This window comes from Dipodomys spectabilis, unplaced genomic scaffold (assembly GCF_019054845.1).
Source record: "Dipodomys spectabilis isolate Male_0828 unplaced genomic scaffold, ASM1905484v1 ptg000051l, whole genome shotgun sequence".
Lineage (NCBI taxonomy): Eukaryota > Metazoa > Chordata > Mammalia > Rodentia > Heteromyidae > Dipodomys > Dipodomys spectabilis.
In genome coordinates, this window is record NW_024870728.1 from 552,729 (window position 1) to 577,043 (window position 24,315).

Here is a 24,315-nt window from a genome sequence, read left to right on the forward strand (position 1 = left end):
TCCCTGTACATGTTATCTATGTCAGAATTGCTTATAACCTTTGCCTTGGGGATAAGCATGCCCTCTACTGACATCATTACGCAATGGGTTTGGCCTTTGACACTGTAGAAAGATGAAGAGCTACACTAAACGAATAAAGTGGCTAATACTGCATTGTTTCCCAAATAAACTTGGACTTTACCTAAATCTAACAAAGACTTCTTATTCAGAAAAAAAAAAAAAAACTGGCACTCAGCCTCCAAGGAAAGACTGGGAGATCCCCGCCCTGCCCCCTCACTGTGGTGGAACTCTGTGCCTCTGAAGCGACTCTGCCATTAGGTGGCTCTGCTGCTTAACTTGTCTGTTCCCAGCAGGATGATGTTCCATTGCCGAGACTTGTGAGGTGATGGAGTAAGACCGCACACCATGGTGGACACTCCAGAGATCTGAGAGGATTTGCACATGCTCTCCTTAACTTTGCTCTGATCCATCTAAAGGAATAGGCAGACACCTACTGGCTGCATCGAAATGTCCTTGTTTCACGTGTGCTTTCATGCTGTACACAGAGATCATGACTTGTGTCACTGGTTCCATCTGTCAGCCACTTACAAAGTCTCATTACTTGACTCCCACACTTCTGAGCATTCCTTGTGGTCCTGAATGTGACTGCTTCACAATTTTCTCCTCCTTTCACTGAGCACACATTAGGCCTGAACATAGGAAGCACACTGGGAACATCTGTTGCATTGCCTTCAAATACATTCGCAGATTTATATGCTTTCAAGTATGAACCCTAACATGTGTTGGGAGATGTGAGGAACATTTGCTGAGAGGTTATATAAGCAACGTACAGGCCTGATCTTTTTTTTTGTGGGGGTGGGGGGCCCGGTCATGGGGCCTGAACTCTGGGCCTGGGTGCTGTCCCTCAGCTCTTCAGCTCAAGGCTAGCGCTCTACCACTTGAGCCACAGCACCACTTCTGGCTTTTTTCTTTTTGCTTATGTGGTGCTGAGGAATCGAACCCAGGGCCTCAGGCATGCAAGGCAAGTGCTCTACCTCTGAGCCACCTTCCCAGCCCAGGCCTGATCATTTTGAACTATACAAAATGACTCTTTACAGGACCTTGCTGATAGACAATTGCTTAGTCACGATTTGATGGGGACTTAGTTCTTTCAAATCATTGTCTTTGAAACACAAAACTCAGTAAATTGATGTCAAAAACTGGACAAATTTCATCTGTCATATTTCTTCTCTCCCCTAAAATTCAAGAACAGCTACCCACTCAGTAGGACATGTTCTTTGAACTTGGAATACTGGGCACAAGCCTCAGTTGTTGACATGGTTTACAAAATTGAATGAAATTTGATTTCCAAATGCAAGGCCTTGTCATATCAGAAAAAGACACACTGAGGGGAGGACAGAGAAAATACAGAGGCAGAAAGATCATAAAGAATGATACAAGTAGCTGGGTGCTGGTAGCTCACGCCTGTAATCCTAGCTACTCAGGAGGCTGAGATCTGAGTATCACGGTTCAAAGCCAGCCAGGGCAGGAGAGACCATGAGACTCCTATCTCCAATAAACCACCAGAAAACCGGAAGTGGCGCTGTAGCTCAAGTGGTAGAGCGCTCGCCTTGAGCTGAAGAGCTGAGGGACAGCACCCAGGCCCAGAGTTCAAGCCCCACGACCGACAAAAAAAAAAAAAAAAGAATGATACAAGTAAGTAATATTGATCCAAATCTAAAAGATGTAATTCTTTTGAAAGGCAAATATAAGGTCAGTTTAAAAAAAACACAAGGTTCTCAAAGGGGTGGAGTGGACTCAAGGAAAGGAAAGGGGGTAGATAAATGAGGAAGAGAAGATGGCGAGGATGCAGTCAAGAATCCAATGTATATCCTACAAAGTTCAGAGTACGGGAAGAGGAGGGGATAGGAGGGAAGGGTGAGGATATGGAATGGAATGGGATATTGATCAAGATATACTGCATTCATAAACTGCTTTGCTATATGGTAACTCCTTTATACAACTACTCAAAGATAATAATAAAAATGAATAATGTATGGGGCTTCTATATTAACCATTACTACTTAATCTATAGCTGCTTAACCAAAGTATGTGCTACAATACATAAATAAATAAGCCAGTGAGACAAAGTGAGAATTCAAAAGCAGATACAAAGAATATAATAAATTAAGACATAAAAATACAGTTCATTTCCATGGATGAAGGATGCAACTATACTTGAAATGTAATAGGAAAATAACTATGCTTTAGGAAAAGTAATACATCTCAACTCATACAGAATTGCACATTAAGGTCTTACTGAAGAAAAAAATTAGGGGAACATGGTCAAAACATGAAAACAAAAAGGAAGAACATGTTTCTATTTCTAAAGTTTGGAAAGTCTTAAACCAGTTAAAATTGCAAAGCAGCTAAATAAAAAAATAACTAATTAGACTATAAGGCAGTGAAAATAATTTATGAAAAAAGACAAAGACTACAACAAAATTATTTGTAATAAATATTAAAAGGCAAACTTTAACTGCTAGTCTTAAAAGGCCTGTAGCAATTAGTTACAAAAAAAAAAGAAAAAGAAAAACAGCCCTAGTTAACATTAACTAATGCGGGGCTGGGAAGGTGGCTCAGTGGTAGAGTGCTTGCCTTGCATGTATGAGTCACTGGGTTCAATTCCTCAGTACCACATAAGCAGAAAAAGCCAGAAGTGGTACTGTGGCTCAAGTGGTAGAGCGCTAGCCTTGAGCTGAAGAGATGAGGGACCATGCCCAGGCCCAGAGTTCAAGCCCCACGACTGATAAAAAAGACCAACAAACCAAAACTCTCATATCTTTATGGTTAAGCTGTATAAAACTTGAAATCATGTTCTCAATATTTTAAAGCAACTGTAAAAGGACAGGTAAAGTTTCTCAGTAGTGGCTAATGAGCACATTCACACTTTGGTGATAAGTGAAAAATATAAAGTAACAAGTAGTGTGGGCCAATCATCATTATATCTTATTATAGGAAAGTTAGGGTGGATGTATAAGATAGATATATGCTTACATTAGATAACTTACAGAAATTGGAAGACAAGCAAAGAAAATTACTAAAGCATGTTATATAGGAAAGAGAGGATTGAAATAAACAGAGAATTGCAGGGAATGTGAAGACCAATATTAAAAATTAAGGCCAGGAATTTATATATAATTATACTAATTGTATATACAATCATGTTAACAAGGGAGGTTTATGAAGTTTGCTAACCAAAATTAAATTAAAATGTATAAGTAGGAAGTAATTCTGTGGCTCAAGTGGTAGAGCGCTACTCTTAAGGTGAAGAGCTGAGGGACAGCGCCCAGGCCCAGAGTTCAAGCCCCACAACTGACAAAAAAAGAATATTATATACATCTGGGGCTGGGAAGGTGGATCAGTGGTAGAATGCTTGCCTCATATGTATGCGGTCCTGTGTTCAATTCCTCAGTACCACATAAGCAGAAAAAGCCAGAAGTGGTGCTGTGGCTCAAATGGTAGAACACTAGCTTTGAGAGCAAGAGCTGAGGAACAGTGCACAGGCTCAGAGTTCAGGCCCCACGACCACAAAAGAAAAATGTATAAGTAAAACAATAGATCTAAACTGTGCCAAGCATAAATGACAAATCACAGTTTAGCAAAGAATGTCACTGTCCAAGCCCAGGTCACTGAGTGATGCCAAAGAGGGAAGTCTTAGCTTGGGTAGTAGATTTCCCCAGTGGCAGTTCATTCCACCAACGTAGACCATGTTGGGCATCACAGAACTGGGAGACTCCAAGACAAAGACAGATCTCAACAACCAAATGAACACATGGCTGAAGAGGTCATACATGGTGACAGGGGTCTGAAGAATTTCAGAGGCTGCATCAGTGGCTCTTTTGAAAAAGTAGGTACAAAATAAAAGTCCATCCAAGTGGGAGATGTGGTTCCACACTCTCTCTCTCTTTAGGAATTCTACTACTTTCTTGTCATTAAACAGACTCCTACAATGTGAAAACATGATGTCATAAAATCCCTTGGCTGAGCCAGTTAGTGCAGAAAACAGTTTGTTCTGGAGTTTCCCACTGGGTGTCAAGAAAAACCTTGAACTCCCGGTCCAAATCCTGCAGCGTGTGAGAGGTTGAGTACATCTTCACTGTGAAGTTCAGTGAACGTCCCAGCTGCCAACTCACCTCTGGCACGACCACCACCACCTCATGCCCTCTCTGGAAGAGTTTCTCCACCACAGAGCGCATGGACAACCAGTGGCTGCCGTCCATGGGCACCACCAGCAGCTTGCCTGCCTGGGCAGAGCCTGAGGCCAGCAGCAGACAGGCACACACAGGAAGGAGGGCAGGCAAGACTGCAGGAGCCATGGGAAGAGCAGCCAGGAGTAAGCCAGCTGCATAGACTGTATGCTCTTCAAATACAGCAGGCTGAAGTACAGGTAGAAAGTGTACCATGCGGGCTGGGAAGGTGGCTCAGTGGTAGAGCGCTTGCCTTGCATGCCTGAGGCCCTGGGTTCGATTCCTCAGCACCACATAAGCAAAAAGAAAAAAAGCCGGAATTGGCTCTGTGGCTCAAGTGGTAGAGCACTAGCCTTGAGCTGAAGAGCTGAGGGACAGCGCCCAGGCCCAGAGTTCAGGCCCTACCACCGGACCCTCTCCCCCCCCCAAAAAAAAGAAAGAAAGTGTACCATACAAAAGTGTCTATACATACAAATGAAATTATACTCACTGTTAATTATTTGCTCCCAAGGAACAACGATTAATGTCTAGCATGAGCTAAGATCTGTATTTACTTACTTGCAAGGTTAAAATAGATTAAAACCTTTGACTTGGGGAGAAGCGTGCCCTGTACTGCACTGAAGGCATCAGAAACAGAATTGTGCAAGTGATTTGGACTTCGTTAATTATTTAAAAAGATGGAAAGCTACACTAACTTGGAATGAAGCTACTAATACTGGATTGTTTCCCAAATAAAACTTAGACTTTACCTATAGTCTGTCAGACTTCTTACTCAGAGAGAAACTCTCAGCCCTGCCCTCCTCTCTGCAATGCAATTCTGGTTCAAAAGCAGCTCTGCCAATAAGGGGTTAAAAACTGCATCCAATAAACTATTAATAACCAATAGATTCAAGGAGTTTTTTTAAAAAAAAAACATGATAGAAGACAACAAAAATTTCAAAATGGACCAAGAACTTAAGACACTTGTCAAAAAAGTGCATACAATTTTCTAACAGAAATCTGGAAAGAAGTGTCAACATCCAGGGCTGAGAATGTGGCTTAAGAGTAGAGTGCTTGCCTAGCATGCATGAAGCCCTGCGTTCATTCCTCAGTAGCACACAGAAAAAGCTGGAAGTGGCTCAAGTGGTAGAGTGCTAGCCTTGAGCAGAGAGAGGACAGTGCTCAGGCCTGAGTTCAAGACCCAGGACTGTCAAAAAAAGAAAAAGAAGGGCTAACATTCATTAGTGAAATCAAAATTCCTACCAATATGAGATGTTATCTCCACCTTTCTGAATGACTGTTGTCAAAAAGACAAAATACAGATGGTGTTGTCCAGGATGTGGAGAAATGGAACCCTTGTACATTGAGAGGAATGTATGTTTGTGAAAACAGCTATGAAACATGACGTGCAGACACCTCAAAACCCTTTAAATAGAACTATGCTGTATCCAGAAATCTCACTTCCTAGTGTTTATCTAAATATTTGCAACCAGCTTGTCAAAGAGATGCTCGCACTACCTTGTTCACTGCAGCTAGCTCCACAATTACTAGGTCATGGAATTATCTGTGTCCAGATGACACAGAGGAAAGCATTAAAAAATGTGGTATAGGTACAAAATGAAAACAAGAAACTGCCCATTTGCAGCAGCGCGTGCCACTGGAGAACACTGTGCTAGCTGTTAACTGGCACAGGGACAAATACCACAGGAACTTACTTACCTGTGGGATCCAAAATTACCAAAGTGATTGAAGTTGTTCCCAAACAACCTAGCCTGGAATGTGAGAACTGACTCCCAGGCGCTGTGAGGACAAAGCAAGAGGTAACAGATCTAAGACTGCCGTGTGCAATACTGAGAAGCATACTGACAGAGAGTGGTCCTGTCATCTGTGTCGGAAAATGGCTATTGAAAGAGCCAGGATAAAAGTCACTCCATCAAAGGCAGAATGTCCCTGGTTTATCTCAAACTACCATCAGAATCAGATACGTTCCTGCCGCCAGGGGCCATGCAAACAGCTTCATTTACCACCCTATTAGAATGTATTTCTCCTAGTCAGATCCATCAGATCCGTCAGATCCCATCCAACGGACACCTACACTTGGGACACCTTCTAATAGGACACCATGCCAAGTACAAGACTGTCCATAAAGTGTTCTTGTCAAATGAGTGGAGATGAGGCCAGTCAAACCCACGGGAACTTCCACCTCATAGCAACAGTTTCAACATCACCACCACCATGTGAGAGCAGAGGGCAAGCAGACACCAATCCAGCTACTGCAAAGTCACCGCATTTGCTACAATTAACTTACGGAATTTATCAATTTCTAAAATTACTTGTTTGGGGGTTATAATGACTTTAACCCATATGATGAGTTAGAAAATACTGCAATGCACAATATTAATGCACTCGCAATCTGTATGTATGTATTATATATGTATATATATTATTATGTGTATGTGTATATAAGTTATATACAATATTTATATACAATAAGTTGTTATACATCTATATGTATCCATAATTATATACACACACATATATAAACAAAAGTTATGTAAGAATAAAAGTTATATATAATATATAATAAAAGACATACATGCACAAAGACATCAACAGCCATTTTTAGAAAGAGAGATGTGGAGACAGGCACCAGTGGCTCACGCCTGTAATCCTAGCAACTCAGGAGGCTGAGATCTGAGGATCACAGTTCAAAGCCACCCTGGGCAGGAAATCTGTCAGACCCTTATCTCCAATTAACCACCTGAAAACCAGAAGTGGCACTGTGACTCAAGTTGTAGAGTGCTCGCCTTGAGCTAAAGAGCTGAAGGACAGCTCCCAGGCCCAGAGTTCAAGCCCCACAACCAACAAAGGGTGGGGAGGAGGGTAATACATTGATATAGTGTGAGCACAAGTAATTCTATGTGAAAAAAATATGTTTGTATTCTGATTCTCAGTTTTATCAACTGTTTTCACAACTGTTAAAAGGGAGTTTGGGTTTCTTTGTGGTTGACAGCACATGCGCCACCTCACCGCCTGAAAGGGAATAATTAACAGATACTCTGTTCAGTCTTGATGTCCCGCAACCATCAGTGTTTGCTTCCACATGATTTTCATCATCACAAGCATCATTGTACAGAATATCTTTCTGTACAATGTTACACAGCCCCCTAACGTCAGTTCTCCAGAGTTACAGCTCACCCACTGAATAATACAGACAGAAATTGAATTCGGTCCTCTAGGACCTACTCACCAATTCCACCAGGACTTTTCAAACATGTCTAAGTACTGGCAGTGATTGCTTCATTCCTTCATTAAAGTAATTATCTGTTATTCACAAGAGAGCATCACAAAGGCTCAACAGCTAAATGCATATGATTCTGTAAAATGATGCTTATGGAAATGAACCCCAAAAAATGGGGTTTTTTGTTTTAGATTTCTTTCTCTTTTGTTGTTGTTTTTGTTTTCTGTACCTTTTGTCTTGTATGTAAGTTACTGTGTTTGGTGAGGGTAAGAGGGAACACAGAAATGGAGGAACAAAAGGTGAACAAATGCAGCAGTGATGCTCACTAGACATTATGTTGAAAATAAGCTCTACAACTCGGCGGGGGGAGGGAAAAACTGGGAGAAAATGAGGGAAGAGTTGACACTATTCAAAAAGAAATGTGCTCATTACCTGACTTTAACACCTCTGTGCATATAACTTTTACAATAACAATCAAAAATAAACAAAAAATAATTATCTATCATCCTTATTAAAGGATTCAGATCCACTCCTGAATATACTTCCTCTGGATGGATTCAGGATATTTTGTTATAGGACTCCTACATTGAAACCCAGATACCATACACTGTCAACACACACACACACACACACACACACATGTTTACTTCTTATCAAACAGAACTATGAATTCTGTTCTCCAGGAGCACAAAAACTATATGTCTTCCCCTAACACAGCCTTCCACCTGAAAGAAGGGTGGAAAAGTATGCATGGTTCACAGTTACCTTGATGAAAATTTACATTTATACTTGTGGCACACTCAGCCTATTAATCAAGTGCCTGCTTTAAGATCTCAATTCCTCCTGGAGATTTTGCATATACTTATAGATATATATATTACATAGAGTATTATATATATAACCTTCTAATACATATATGCTTTCAAATAAATCTGCCTGCTGATGCCCAAAAGTGTTATCTTTTCCTCCTTTGTAGAAAATAAAGGCATTATAGAACACATGCCTTTGAAACCCTGGTTTCATGTTGCATTGACATCAAGACATGAGGGTGGTAAGAATCACATAAAGCTATTTCTACACTGCTCCATGTGATCTAATAGGCCACACAACACTCTGGTGACTGAGGAACCTGTAGGCTCCACGCTCAGGTGGAGGGCAAGGACACAGCGAGCTGTGGGTGCAGCATGGCTCTGAGCTGATGGAATGGGAGGAGAGACGCCCTTTCAATGGCTCAGCTTTACAGCTTTTCAGTGTCTTTTTTTTTTTTTTTTTGGTCAGATGTGGGGCTTGAACACAGGGCCTCGGCACTGTCCCTGAACAATTTTTGCTGAAGGCTGCTTGCCCTTTGAGCCACAGTTCCTCCACCTCTGGTTTTCTGATGGTTAGATAAGAGTCTCATGGAGACTTTCCAGACCAGGCTGGCTTCCAATCACGATCCTCAGATCTCAGCCTTCTGAGTAGCTAGGATTACAGCCGTGAGCCACTGGCACCCAGCTCAGCATCTTACGCCTTGCTTCTCCTTTCTTGATCTTGCTGTGTGCAAGAGTAACACCTACCTTTGACACACATAGATCTGGTTCTCCCAGACTCTTAAAGGAAGCATTATTTATACCAGTCCGTCAAGTCAGCTCAAAAATCATTCCCACCAAATACCTTCCAATATCTGAGAATCTGACCATGTCACCAGTATTGGAACAACAAACAAAAGTGGGTATTTTACCACTGGAGCCCTGGATCACCCCTGTACAGTCCACCTCTGGAGCCCTGCCTCACCCCTGCATAGTCCACCCCTGGGGCCCTGCCTCACCCCTGCATAGTCCACCACTGGAGTCCTGCCTCACCCCTGCATAGTCCACCCCTGGAGCCCTGCCTAACCCCTGCATAGTCCACCACTGGGGCCCTGCCTCACCCCTGCATAGTCCACCACTAGGGCCCTGCCTCACCCCTGCATACTCCACCTCTGGGGCCCTGGATCACCCCTGCACAGTCCACCACTGGAGCCCTGCCTCACCCCTGCATAGTCCACCACTGGGGCCCTGCCTTACCCCTGCACAGGCCACCACTGGGGCCCTGCCCTTACTCCTGCAGCACAGATTGTTGGTGGTAGTAGCATGTTCCTCCCGATAAGTAGCCTTATACAGGCTTTCCATTCAACACATCAGTTTATGAGTACAATGCATCTTGATCAAGGTCATACCTTCTGTCTTTCTCCCTCATTTCTTCCAACCTCACCCATCCACTCAGGTTACCTCGTTAACAGAAAATGGCTACATTAATATTCTTGGCACCAAAAGGATTATAACAACTCTTTTTTTAATAAAAAGGGGCATGTAATCATATTAAAAATAACCAACCACTGTAAATGTGAAACTCATGGAAGAGGAAATACAAGGGTATGCTAACAACTAAACGCTAATATATCCACAGAAAGAGGGAGTGAACATTAAAGCAGGCTCACACACAATGTTTTGGCCCAGAATTTAACACATCGTTAACAATATGGCAATCTTTGGAGCCGGAGAGGGTTTGGAAAAGGTATAACTCTCATACATTGCTGGCCAGTGTAGTGGTTCAACATTCTGAAGACAATTCCTCAATTTATTAAATGTAATCAGAGATACTATCTGACAGAACGGTGCTGCTCCTAGAACACTGGCCTACTCAGATAACCAAAAGGACAGGAAATATATGCAATAATGTAAAGAAAACATGAAGAATGATCAGATATAGTTTTGCTCACAAAACCAAAAAGGAGAAAAAGCTAGGTTTTTACTGAGCTAGGAGGTTAGCTCAGGGTTGGAAATGTAGCTTAAGTAGTAGGGCAACTGCCAATGAGTGAAAGCATCCAGTGATACTGAGTTCAAGTGCCGGTCTCAAAAACAAAAGGGTAGGGGACAAGCTAGCTCCAAACAATATGGTGTAACAATGTAAAAAATTGAATGCAATATTTAACAACTTGTCAGTCAGTAAGTAGTGGCCTTGATGATGCCTATAACTTATTGGCAAGTACAAACGCACAGTGAAAGGCATCAAGAAGGTTTTATTACGTGCATTTAATAGGCATGAAATTTATTCCTATGCCATTTAGTATATATACATGCATATTTTTTTGCCAGTCTGGCCTGGGACTTGAACTCATAGCCTCAGCGTTATCCCTCTTTGTGCTCAAGGCTAACACTTTAACCACTTGACCTACAGTGCCACTTCTGACTTTTTGTGAGCAGTTTATTGGAAATAAGTCTCACAGACTTTCCTGCCTGGACTGGTTTTAAACTGCAATCCTCAGAGCTAAGCCACCTAAGTAGTTAAGATTACAGGTGAGAGCCACGAGCACTCAGCCTGGGAAAATTTTGCTGTTGTTGGTGGTCGTGGGCCTTGAACTCTGGACCTGGACACTGTCCCTGAGCTCTTCAGCTCAAGGCTAGCATTCTACCACTTGAGCCACAGTGCCACTTCTGGATTTCTGAGTGGTTTGTTGGAGATAAGTCTCATGGTCTTGCTGGGCACCTGTGGCTCACACCTGTAATCCTAGCTACTCAGGAGGCTGAGATCTGAGGATCGCGGTTCAAAGCCAGCCCGGGCAGGAAAGTCCATGAAACTCTTATCTCCAATAAACCACCAGAAAACCGGAAGTGGTGCTGTAGCTCAAGTGGTAGAGCGCTCACTTTGAGCTGAAGAGCTGAGGACAGCGTTCAGGCCCAGAGTTCAAGCCCACGACCGACAAAAAAAAAAAAAAAAAGAGTCTCAAGGTCTTTCCTGCCTGGGCTGGATTTGAATCATGATCCTCAGATCTCAGCCTCCTGAGTAGAGGTATGAACCACCGGTGCCCAGGCCATAATATTTTTTTGTATTTTTATTTTTACTAGTCCTAGGGCTTGAACTCAGGGCCTGAGCACTGTCTGAGAGGATCTCAGGCTAGGATTCTACCACTTGAACCACAGCACCACTTCCAGCTTTTTCTGTTTCTGTGGTACTGAGGAATCAAACCCAGAGATTCATGAATGCTAGGCAAGCACCCTACCAGTAAGCCACATTCCAGCCATAATCTTATTTTTAAATGGGTTTATACATAATGTTATTTTTAAATGGGTAGCGGAGATTGTCCTGTACATATAACATAGGATAAGTAAAGGGGCACATTTCATATTTAAAGAGTTTACAAAAAACAAGTTATAAATGCAGCCTGGTAGTATTGTGAAATTATATCAATTCTACATATGTACAGATAATGAGGGCAGCTACATAAAATCTACTTAAACCACAGTAAACTATGGTCACACATAAAAACATCATAAAAGGAAGAAAAATTATCAAGCTGCAGCAGGAAGATGGTATAGTTTCAGCAAAAATAAAGAACACACCAATCAATGTCCAAAGCCTGGTCATGATCAATGAGCCAAGGAGAGAAGTCCTACCTTCGGCAGTGGCTTTCCTTGGTGGCAGTTCATTCCACCCACGTACACCATGTTGGGCATCACAGGTTTGGGAAACTCCAAGACAAAGTCAGATCTCAACAACCAAATAGACACTTGGCGGAACAGGTCAGACACGGTGACTGGTGTTTGAAGAATTTCAGAGGCAGCTTCTGAGACAGGTTTGTAAAAGAGCGGACAAAACATTCGCTCTGCCAAGTGACTTATATAATTCCACACTCGCTCCTGGAAAGTCATGGCATCTGTGAGACTCAAGAGACCTCTGGGAACATAAGAAGGGGGAGCCGGACACTGAGCTCCTTCTTCAAGGTAATGACAAAATACTCCCCTAGAGAACAGTACAGATGGGAGTGAAAGATACTTGGCAACAATTAAACCACACATGTCAAAAGGATCCAGAAACACCGCATCAAAAGAGCTCTCCTTTAGGAATTCTACTAATTCCTTGTCATTAAACAAACTCCTACAATGTGAAAAAATCAACTGAAAAAATCCATAGGAAGAGCCATTTACTAAAGAAAAGATACCTTCTTCCTTCTTTTTCCACTGGGTGTCAATAAAAACCTTGAACTCCCGGTCCAAATCCTCCAGCGAGTGAGAAGTTGAGTACGTCTTCACTGTGAAGTTCAGTAAGCTTCCCAGCTGCCAACTCACCTCTGGCACAACAGTGACCACCTCATGCCCTCGGTGGATGAGTTTCTCCACCACAGAGCGCATGGACAACCAGTGGCTGCCGTCCATGGGCACCACCAGCAGCTTGCCTGCCTGGGCAGAGCCTGAGGCCAGCAGCAGACATGCACACACAGGAAGGAGGGCAGGCAAGACTGCAGGAGCCATGGTGAGAGCAGCCAGGAGCAAGCCCGCTGTTTAGATACTGTGCTCCTAAAACATAGCAGATGGAAAAACAGGTAGGGCAGAAAGCAGCAATGAAGAGAGAGTGCATTTTTATATCCATTGAACAATGTTACACCCACTGGCAATGATTTACTCAGGGAAATAATTCATGAACTAATATCTCTCTAACACTTGCTGATACCTCTACTTGTATATTTTCCAGATTTTTTATGACCTTTGCCTTGGAGATAATCATGCATAGCACTGTAATTTAAATACACAGATATAAGCAGTGATTTGGGTCCTGGAGAGCTCAGAGAAAGTAAAGAAAAGGAAGTTGGGACAAATTCTGGCCTTTTGGAACGTTTCCAAGAGTAATTATTGGATGTTATCTTCAAATTATACAACTTTCCTTGCTCAGAAACAAATATGCTTCCCAGCTTTACAAGAACGTCTTCAGGTTCCTTATTCCAAGCCCTTCACTGGCAATGGACTTGCTCTTTACAGACACTGTCATGGACAGCCATCCCTGTTTATTTGGGTCTATTTGTAGCACAGTACATGTTCCATTCCTAACCCTTCCAAGGCCTTCCTTCAGTGCTGGGAAAGCCTGACAACTCTCCTACTGGGACTCTTCCATGGCTTCCAAGGTATTGGGGGACAGAAAGGGGAACTGTTAGGAAGAGACAGAGAAAAAATTGGCAAGCATAAAACATGGCCAACAACGGGTGCCCCACATGGTGTTTATTCTCCCATAATGCCTCCAGCTACTGTTCAATGGCCTGGGTGTCCTCTCACCTAATCAAAGGAGCCAGCGTGGCACGAGCACAAGCTCTCAGGCAACTCAAAGGCCAAGGGAGGAGGCATGGGCAGGACCCTGTACTATAACACCGTCCTCTGCGGAACTCTGATGAACTCCTCTCAGGCGCCTCTGCGGCTGGAGACTTTCCTTACCTGCTTTCAAGCCTCTCCTTTCACTTTCAAATAAACTTAGTTTACCGTCACACTTTCCTGCCTTTGGCTTCTTTAATGAGTAGAGAAAATTAACCTGCCCTACACAGTATTCCTAGGTTACAATCATCTTTATTATTTTTTTTATTTTTTTATTTATCAGTGCTGAAGCTTGAACTCTGGGTCTGGGCCCTGACCCTGAGCTGCTTGTGCTCAAAGTTACTGCTCTACCACTTGAGCTACATCTTTACTTTTGGCTTTTGGGTAGTTTACTGGAGATAAAAGTCTCATAGATTTTCCTGCCAGGGCTGGCTTGGGACTAAGAGTTACAGATCTCAGCCTCCTGAGTAGCTAGGATTACAGGTGTGAGCCACCAGCAGCCTGCCTACAATCACCTTTAAAAAAATTAATCTCCCCTAATAAATCCAGTGCATCAAGTAGTTATTTAGTTTCAGGTTTTTCTGAGATTTTTTTTTTTGAAATGCCTTTCTCTTTCCTTCATTATCCCATCTAGAGATTTGTCCTCTGGTGTGAGTTCACACAATGACTCCCAGGACCCTCGTTGGATTTACTTGAGTTTCCTTCTCACATTCTTGGAGCCAATCTTTGACAGCCTCGTGTTCATATTCGTTATGGCTTCTCCATCCACAGTATCCCCTCTACACTCTGTTCACAGCACATGTTCAAGAAATGTTCGTGGCCTTAGACTCAACTACACAGAGGCAGGTTTCTAGAAAGCTTTAGGTGAGGCCAGTGATACACATTAGGGCACCTGAGGACCATTTAGTGAGCGATTCCTCAAGCAGCCAAGGAAGGGCCTTGCTCCCGGTTAGGAGCACAGGATGGCCTTTTCCAGCGCATTTGCCACATCACCTCTTGTCCCTGTGACTGGGAACTTTCAGGAAATTGTCTGTATGGTGGCATGATGGAAACTCTACTCCCCTGTCGCCCAGGAAGTTCCACTAGCCACTCCCAACTGTCCCATTACAGTAAGCTGGAACCACCTGGATGGCGCCCAGATCTGACAGAAAGCTAAGATCATCTCATCATGACCTGGTGGCCCCTCTACTGTCTCCAAATTCACCAAACACCTGGCAGACGCCTTTCGTGGACACACAGTATGGAGGGGAAATCACACCAAGCCATCCACAGGATCTTCCCATCCTAGGATGATTTGGGAAGCCCATTTGAATCTCACCACAAACTGGTGGAAAACAGCATGCTCAGACCACCGACAGCCTGGCAAAACTGAGAGGGGAGGAAGGGGAGAGGGGGAGAGGGAGATTGGGAGGGCGGGACAGGGACCAGGGGCAGGGAGAAGGATGGAGGGGGTAAGGGAGCAAGGGAGGGGGTGGGGGGGAGAGGGGGGAGAGAGGGGGGAGAGCCGGAGCCCGAGCCACACGGGCTCGCACGCGGGCCTGGAAGCCGCCCCTCGGCTCTTTCTGCTCAAGGCTGGCCCGAACCGACGCGAGCGGCCCACAGGAAGTGAGCCCCGAGCGAGGAGCACCGGCTCGCGGGGCGGGGACGCCGGCCCCGGGTTTCCTCGGGAAACCACGTCGGGGCGACGGTGCTCGGCAGACAACGAGGGCCCGTCTGCACGGCCCAGGCGGCAGAACCAAGGCGCGCGGCGCACACCGGCCCCAGCTCCCGGCCGGACCTGGTCCCGCGCCCGGCCGACCTCCTCCGGGGAGGAAGCGCCAGGCCCCGTGTTCAAGATGTGCAAAGCCAGAGCTCCTGTCGGTGGTTGAGAAGCTTGACAACTGGTATACCCGCGTGGAAACCTGCGTGGAGATCCCTCCACACTAACAGCAGAGTTACACCACCCAACAACCTCACTGTTCGTCAAAATGTTTGTGATCTGTTTAGCAAAACCATGCCCAAGCAGCCCATGCTCGGTGAAGTAAAATCCACAATAGCTCCGTGAAAGAAGCCTCATCTGTGTCCAACGGCAGATGAGTGCCGGAAGAAAGCGGTATTAGTAGAAAATGGAATGCTACTCCGCATTCATTCTTTACTTTTTTGCCACATCTGGGGCCTGGTTTCCGTTCCTGGGTGCTGTCCCTGAGCTGCTTTCGTTCAAGGCTACTGATCTGCCAACTCACGTTGGGCATGCCCGCCATGACCCCATGCCCTCGGTGGATGAGTTTCTCCACCACAGAGCGCATGGACAACCATGGCTGCCGTCCATGGGCACCACCAGCAGCTTGCCTGCCTGGGCAGAGCCTGAGGCCAGCAGCAGACATGCACACACAGGAAGGAGGGCAGGCAAGACTGCAGGAGCCATGGGCAGTGCAGCCAGGCGCAATCTGCAGTTAGACACTATACAGCAGGTGCAGTAAGGACAAACAGAAAATGTATGGTGGATAGAGTGGATGCACACACTTTTGTACAGAAAGCTCCACTTGCCGCTGCAGATTTACCCAACAAACAAAAATTATTAAAGCCCGATGCTGGTGTCTCACACCCATAATCCTAGCCACTCAGGAGGCAGGATTTGAGGATCAAAGTTCAAAACCTACCTGGACAGGAAAGTCCACCAGACTCTTATCTCCAATTAACCATCAGAAAACGGAAAGTGGCTGATGCTCAAAGTGGTGGAGTGCTAGCCTGTGGTAAAAAAGCTCAGGGACATCACTCAGGCCCTATGTTCAAGCCTCACTGACCACACCACCAACAACAACAACAAAAAGAATAATACTGATTAATATTGCAAATAATGCCAGGCATCAGTGGCTCATTCATGTTATCTTAGCTACTCAGGAGGCTGAGATCTGAGGATCACAGTTCAAAGCCAGCAGATGCAGGAAGTTCCATAAGACTCATCTCCAATTAAGCACCAGATAACCAGAAGTGGCACTGTTGCTCAACTGGCAGAGTGCTCGCCTTGAGCGACCCAGGCCCAGAGTTCAACCCCATAACTGACAAAAAACTTAAAAATACATATATATATATATATATATATACATATATGCATATAAATGCATATATATATGTATATAAGGATGATTTGACCTTTGCCTTGGAGAGAAGCATGCCCTCTACTGGCAGAATCATTAAGCAATGGGTTTGGACTTTGACACTGTAGAAAGATGGAGAACTAAACTAATAAAGTTGCTAATACTGCACTGTTTCCCAAATAAACTTGGACTTTACCTAAAGTCTAACAAAGACTTCTTACTCAGAAAAAAACTAGCACTCAGCCTCCAGGGAAAGACTCATGAGATCCACAGCTCTGCCCTCCTCATTGTGGTGGAATTCTGGCTTTGAAGCAACTCCGCCATTAGGTGGCTCTGCTGCTTGTCTATTCCCAGCAGGATGCTATTCCAATGCTGAGTCCTTTGAGACTTGTGAAGTGATGGAACTTGTGAAGTGGACCACTCCAGAGATCTGAGAGGATTTGCACATGCTCTCCTTAACTCACTTGCTCTGATACATCTAAAGGAATAGGCAGACACCTACTGGCTGCTCATCTCCACACTGCACCAAATAAAGGACACTGCATTTTATAAAGGACAACTGATGATGATCACAAAATTTAGAAAATGAAAAACATATGTGGCTTTCTTAGTAAGCACTAATACTTGATATAAGGCTGCTTAATGAAAGCCTGTACTGCAGCATGAATAGATGATTAAGCCAGTGGGACAGAGGGAGAGATTAGAAGCAGATAGAATGAATGTGTGCTGGCGTGATTTTTAAAAACTACAGTTCATTTCCATGGAAGAAGAATGCCATTATACTCAAAATGTGTTAGGAAACACAGAAAACTCAACTCATACAGAGTGCACATTAAGATCTCATTGCAGAAAAAGGTCACCAAAATCAGAGAAACATGTTCAAAACATGAAAGCAAAAGAGAACATGTTTCTATTTCTAAAGCTGGAAAGAAACCAACTGAAAGCTGGGTGCTGGTAGCTTACACCTGTAATCCTAGGACTCAGGAGGCTTAGATCTGAGGATCGTGGTTCAAAGCCAGCCCAGGCAGTAAGATCCATGAGATTCTTATCTCCAATAAACCACCAGAAAACCAGTAGTTGCACTGTAGCTCAAGTTATAGAGCACCAGCCTTGAGCTGAAGAGCTGAAGAACAGTGCCCAAGCCCAGAGTTCAAACCCCACAACCGACCAAAAAAAAAGTTGAGGGCTGGGAAGGTGGCTCAGTGGTAGAGCGCTTGCCTTGCATGCATGAGGCCCTGGGTTCGATTCCTCAGCACCACATAAGCAAAAAAGAAAAAAGCCAGAAGTGGTGCTGTGGCTCAAGTGGTAGAGCGCTAGCCTTGAGCTGAAGAGCTGGGGAACGGCACCCAGACCCAGAGTTCAGGCTCCACAACCAGACCCCCCCAAAAAAAGTTGAAATTCAAAAACAGCTAGAACAAGCAATCCATTATACTATAAAAAAAAAAGTGAAAATAATGTTTGAAAAGGGACTAAGATCTACAATAAAATTAATTATAGTACACATACGAAAACAAAATATTAATATTTCTAGTCCTATGAAACTTATAGCAATTAATTATAAAAAGGAAAAATTAAAAAATGTGAACATGTAATAAAAGAAAAATGTGAATGAATGACAGCATATCTCTGAAAATTGCACATGAAATAAAAAAAGAGCTATGCACAATACTTTGGGCTAAAATAAAAACTTTTTCCCCCAACAATAAATCTTCAAAGAAACAACTGCCCAATAAATAAGTGGGCTAAAGACTTAAAGAGAAACTTCTCTGAAGAGGAAAGAAGGATGGCCAATAGACACATGAAGAAATGCTCAACCTCCCTAGCCATAAAAGAAATGCAAACCAAAACAACATTGAGATATCACCTCACTCCAGTTAGAATGGCTAAAATCAAGAACTCTAATAACAACAGATGCTGGAGGGGATGTGGACAGAAGGGAACCTTACTGCATTGTTGGTGGGAATGTAAACTTGTTCAACCACTTTGGAAAGTAGTATGGAGGTTCCTCAAAAGACTCCACATAGAGCTCTCCTATGACCCAGCAATCCCACTTTTGGGCATTTACCCAAATGTTTACAAACAAGATGACCCTAAAGCTACCAGCACGACTATGTTTATTGCAGCATTATTTACTATAGCTAAGATATGGAACCAACCCAGATGCCCCTCAGTAGATGAATGGATCAAGAAAATGTGGTATATATACACAATGGAATTCTATGCCTCCATCAGAAAGAATGACGGGGGGGGGGGGGGGGGGGGGGGGGGGGGGGGGGAGAAGGAGTGGGATTAGGGGGGGAGGGGGGAGGCTGGGAAGGGATGTGAAGGGTAAACAAAGGAGGAGGCTGCAATGCTTGGTAAGAAATGTACGCATTATCCTGTCCATGTAACTGTAACTCCTCTGTACAGTATGTTCACAAATAAAATTAAATTAAATTAAAAAAAAAAAAAAAGAAAGCAAGAATGACATTGCCCCACTTGTTAGGAAATGGAAAGGCTTGGAAAAAATTATATTAAGTGAAGTAAGCCAGGCCCAAAGAAACATAGGTCCCATGTAAGGTGATGTTAGGGAAATGAACCCTAAGATATGTATTCAAATGTTTTTTTTCTTTCATGGGATTGTTTCTCACACATTTATAAGATTATTTCTTTGTTGCTTCCCTTCCCCATGGTATAACCCCTGCTTTCACTGTATTTGATGTCAGTATAATTTGTGGAGGGGAAGGGAGAAAACAAGTCGTTTAATTGCAACAATGTACAAGTTGTTATGTCAAAACGAACTTTACAACTTTGGTGGGGAGGGAGAATTGGGAGGGGGATGGGGGAAGATGGGAAGGGATGGGAAGGGGAAACAAAGGAGGAGGCTACAATGCTTGATATGAAATGTACTCATTATCTTGCCCATGTAAGTGTAACCCCTCTGTACAGTATTTTCACAATAAAAAAAATATATACTTTAAAAAAAAAACTTTTGATTACTTAAAGATTGAGACAAGAGAGGATATAAAAACAAAAACTCTCTTATACTTACTGTGAAGTTGTACAAGGTTTGAAATAATATACTCAATATTTTAAAGCAATTGTGAGACAATGGGTCAAATTTCTCATCAGTAGCTTATGAGCACGTCTGCTTACAAGGAAAAAATACAAGAGGAGGGTATATAGACTATTACCAAATTTTATCTTAGGCAAGGTAGGGTGTCTAAATAAGAAAGATATATGATTATATGATACGATTTCCAGGAATTGGAAAATGATCAAACAAAACTACTATAGGTATATAGAGGATTACTGGGAAATTATAACATGAACATTACAAACACCGACAGAATTTTAAATAATTATACTTGTATAAATACTCACAACAATACCATTTGGTTTATAGTTTATTGACCAAATTTAAACAAATTGAAAATGTATAATAAATCCAAACGAGATCTGTGATATGACCAACATAAATGAGGAATCACAGTTGAGCAAAAAAATCTTTGTGCCAGGGAGAGAAGTTGTACCTTAGGTAGTAGCTTTCCCGGTGGCAGTTATTCCACCAACATAGACCATGTTGGGTATCATGGGTCTGGGAAAGTCCAAGACAAAGTCAGACCTCAACAACCAGACATGTGGCTGAAGGGATCTTGCATGGTGACTGGTATTTGAAGAATTTCAGAGGCTATATCAGTGGCTCTTTTGAAAACGTAAGGACAAAATAAAAGTTCATCAAAGTGGGAAGTGTAGTTCTACTCTCTCTCCCCCCCCCCCCTTTCTCCACCTCTCTCAAAGTCATGGCATCTGGAAGGCCTGAAACAGAAGTCTAGGAACACAGGAGAGAGGACTGGGGCACTGAGCTCCTTCTTCCAGATTATAGCAAAATACAACCCTGGAGAAAATCATGGCTGGAAGTGAAAAATATTTGGCAACAATTAAGTCACACACATCAAAAGGATCCAGAAACACTGCATCAAAAGAACTCTTCTTTAGGAATTCCACTACTTTCTTGTCATTAAACAGACTCCTACAATGTGAAAACATGATGTCATAAAATCCCTTGGCTGAGCCAGTTAGTGCAGAAAACATAGTTTGTTCTGGAGTTTCCCACTGGGTGTCAAGAAAAACCTTGAACTCCCGGTCCAAATCCTGCAGCGTGTGAGAGGTTGAGTACGTCTTCACTGTGAAGTTCAGTGAACGTCCCAGCTGCCAACTCACCTCTGGCACGACCACCACCACCTCATGCCCTCTCTGGAAGAGTTTCTCCACCACAGAGCGCATGGACAACCAGTGGCTGCCGTCCATGGGCACCACCAGCAGCTTGCCTGCCTGGGCAGAGCCTGAGGCCAGCAGCAGACAGGCACACACAGGAAGGAGGGCAGGCAAGACTGCAGGAGCCATGGGAAGAGCAGCCAGGAGCAAGCCAGCTGCATAGACTGTATGCTCTTCAAATACAGCAGGCTGAAGTACAGGCAGAAAGTGTACCATACAAAGAGTGTCTATATGTACAAATGAAATAACACTCACTGTTAATTATTTATCCCCAAGGAACAACGATTAATGTTTAGCATGAACTAAGATCTGTATTTACTTACTTGCAAGGTTAAAATAGATTATAACCTTTGACTTGGGGAGAAGCATGCCCTGTACTGCCCTGAAGTCATCAGAAACAGAATTGTGCAAGTGATTTGGACTTTGTCAATTATTTAGAAAGATGGAAAGCTAAGTTGGAATGAAGCTACACATACTGGATTGTTTCCCAAATAAAACTTAGACTTTACCTATAGTCTGTCAGACTTCTTACTCAGAGAGAAACTCTCAGCCCTGCCCTCCTCTCTGCAATGCAATTCTGGTTCAAAAGCAGCTCTGCCAATAAGGGGCTAAAAAACACATCCAATAAACTGTTAATAACCAATAGATTCAAGGGTTTGTTTTTTTAATAGGACAACAAAAATTTCAAAATGGACCAAGAACTTAAGACACTTGTCAAAAAAGTGCATACAATTTTCTAACAGAAATCTGGAAAGAAGGGTCACCATTTGTTCGTGAAATCATAATTCCTACCACAATGAGAGGTTACCTCCCCCTTTCTGAATGGCTGTTGTCAAAAAGACAAAATACAGATAGTGTTTTCCATGTGGAGAAATGGAACCCTGGCACATTGAGAGGAATGTATGTTTGTGAAAAACACTATGGAAAATGATGTGCAGACACCTTAAAACCCTTTAAATAGAAATATGCTGTATTCAGAAGTCTCACTTCCTACTGTTTATCAAAATATTTGCAACCAGTTTGTCAAAGAGATGCCTGCACTACCTTGTTCACTGCTGCTAGGTGATGGAATTAATCTGTGTCCAGACGACACAGGGGAAAGTATTAAAAATGTGGTAGGTGCACAAAATGAGATATTTAGTTTTAAACAAGAAACCCCTCACTTGCAACAATGGTTGCAACTGGAGAACACTGTGCTAACTAACTTTTTTTTTCATGAATCTTAAACTCTGGGCCTGTGCACTGTCCCTCAGGTCTTCAGTTCAAGGCTAGGCTCTACCACTTGAGCCACAGGACCACTTCTGGTTTTCTGAGTAGTTAATTGGAGATAAGAGTCCCGCAGGCTTTCCTGCCCAGGCTGACATTGAACCGCCATCCTCAGATATCAGCCTCCTGAGTAGCTAGGATTACAGGTGTGAGCCACCAGCACCCAGCATGCTAACTGAAATGAAGTGGCACAGAGACAAATACTACTTGATCTCACTTATCTATGAGACCTGAAGTAACCATAAGAACCCAGGGCTGTGTAACTGCATCCTAACTTCAATGCCCAGAGTTAAAACTGCCCTGCCCAAATAATACAGAGAGAAATTGAATTCAGTCCACTGGGACCTACTCAGCAATTCCCCCAGGACTTGCCAAAATTTCAAAGGTCTGGGAATGGGCTGGGAAGGTGGCTCAATGGTACAGTGCTTGCCTTGCATGCCTGAGGCCCTGGGTTTGATTCCTCAGCACCACCTAAGCAGAAAAAAATAATGTGGAAGTGGCACTGTGGCTAAAGTGGTAGAGCACTAGCCTTGAGCTGAAGAGCTGAGAGACAGCGCCCAGGCCCAGAGTTCAGGCCCCACAAAAAAAAAGAAGAAAAAGCAAGAAAGAAAGAAATGGGAGTGATTGGGTCATTCCCTCTTTAAAGTAATTGTCTGTTTTCTTAGGATAGGATCACAAAGCCTCAATAGCTAGGTACATATGATCATATAAAATGATGTGTATGAAAATGAACTCCCAAAACTTTGTGTTATTTTTTGTTTTATTTTAGTTTTCTTTCTCCCTTGTTGCTGTTTTCTGTACCTCTTGTCTTCTTTTGGAGCGGTTAAGGGGGAGCACAGAAATGGTGGGACAAAGGGTGAACAAATGCAGCAGTGACACTCACTAGATGCTGTGTTGAAAATGAACTTGTGGGGGTGGGGTGGGTGGGTGGAGGGATAACACAGGAGAAAACTGCCAGAAGGAAGAGGTGACACTGTTCAAAAAGACAAGTGCCCATTACCTGAGGTATGCAACTTGGACCCCTCTATACACAACCTTTACAATAACAATTAAAATGATAAACCAAAACAGCTATCTGTTGTCCCTACTAAAGGATTCAGTCCCATCTCTGAGTATACGACCTCTGGATGGATTCAAGGTATTTTGTTATAGGTCTCCTACGTTGAAACCCAGATACCACACACCGTCAACACACACACACACACACTTTTTTTTGTCAATCGTGGAGCTTGAACTCAGAGCCTAGGTGCTATCCCTCAGCTCTTTAGCTCTAGACTAGTGCTCTACCACTTGAGCCACAGAACCACTTCCAGTTTTGGTGGTTAACTGGAGATAAGTGTCTCACAGCCTTTCCTGTTCAGGCTGGCTTTTGACTGCAATCCTTAGCTCTCAGCCTCCTGAGTAGCTAGGATTACAGGTATGAGTGATTGGTGCTCTGCAAATGTTTATTTCTTATCACACAGAACTATGAATACTGCTTTCCAGAAGCACAAAAACTATATGCCTTTCCCTAACACAGCGTACCACATGAAACAAGGGTGGAAAAGTATATACAGTTCACAGTCATCCTGATAAACATTTACATTTATAGTTGTGGTACACTCAGCCTCTTGATCAAGTGCCTACATAAAGATCTCAGTTCTTCCTGGTGACTTCCTTTATTTATGTGTATGTGTGTATATACATATACATTTATATGTATAATGATTTATAAATATACAAGGATATTCATAAATATATTTATAGAAAATAAAATGTATATATAACCTTCTAATACATGTATTTACACACTTTCAAGTACATCGATCCTTAAATGTACATATAAAAGCATATCTTTCCTTCTTTCTAAAAACATGGGCATTATAAGACAAACGCCTTTAACACTCTGTGGTTTCATGTTGCATTGACATCAAGACATGAGGTGGTAAGAATCACATAAAGCTATTTCTACACTGCTCCATGTGATCTAATAGGCCACACAACACTCTGGTGACTGAGGAACCTGTAGGCTCCACGCTCAGGTGGAGGGCAAGGACACAGCGAGCTGTGGGTGCAGCATGGCTCTGAGCTGATGGAATGGGAGGAGAGACGCCCTTTCAATGGCTCAGCTTTGCAGTGTCTGATTTTTTGTTGTTGTTTTGTAAGATGTGGTGCTTAAACACAGGGCC

The 24,315-nt window shown here is 43.2% G+C and overlaps 2 protein-coding genes and 1 pseudogene across 2 annotated transcripts in view; all 3 read right to left on the minus strand.

Annotated features, from left to right (window-relative positions):
* LOC122107326 (UDP-glucuronosyltransferase 1-6-like) overlaps positions 1-24,315 on the minus strand; it is a 114,214-nt gene that overhangs the window by 87,951 nt on the left and 1,948 nt on the right. The window lies entirely within an intron of this gene.
* On the minus strand, positions 315-12,758 carry LOC122107525 (UDP-glucuronosyltransferase 1A7-like). Its single transcript, XM_042679313.1, is given in 6 exon segments — positions 315-470; positions 602-729; positions 3,655-4,049; positions 4,051-4,370; positions 11,924-11,929; positions 12,738-12,758. Coding segments are annotated over 4 exon segments (987 nt in total). The 5' UTR covers positions 4,359-4,370; positions 11,924-11,929; positions 12,738-12,758.
* Positions 20,138-21,035, minus strand: LOC122107526 (annotated as a pseudogene).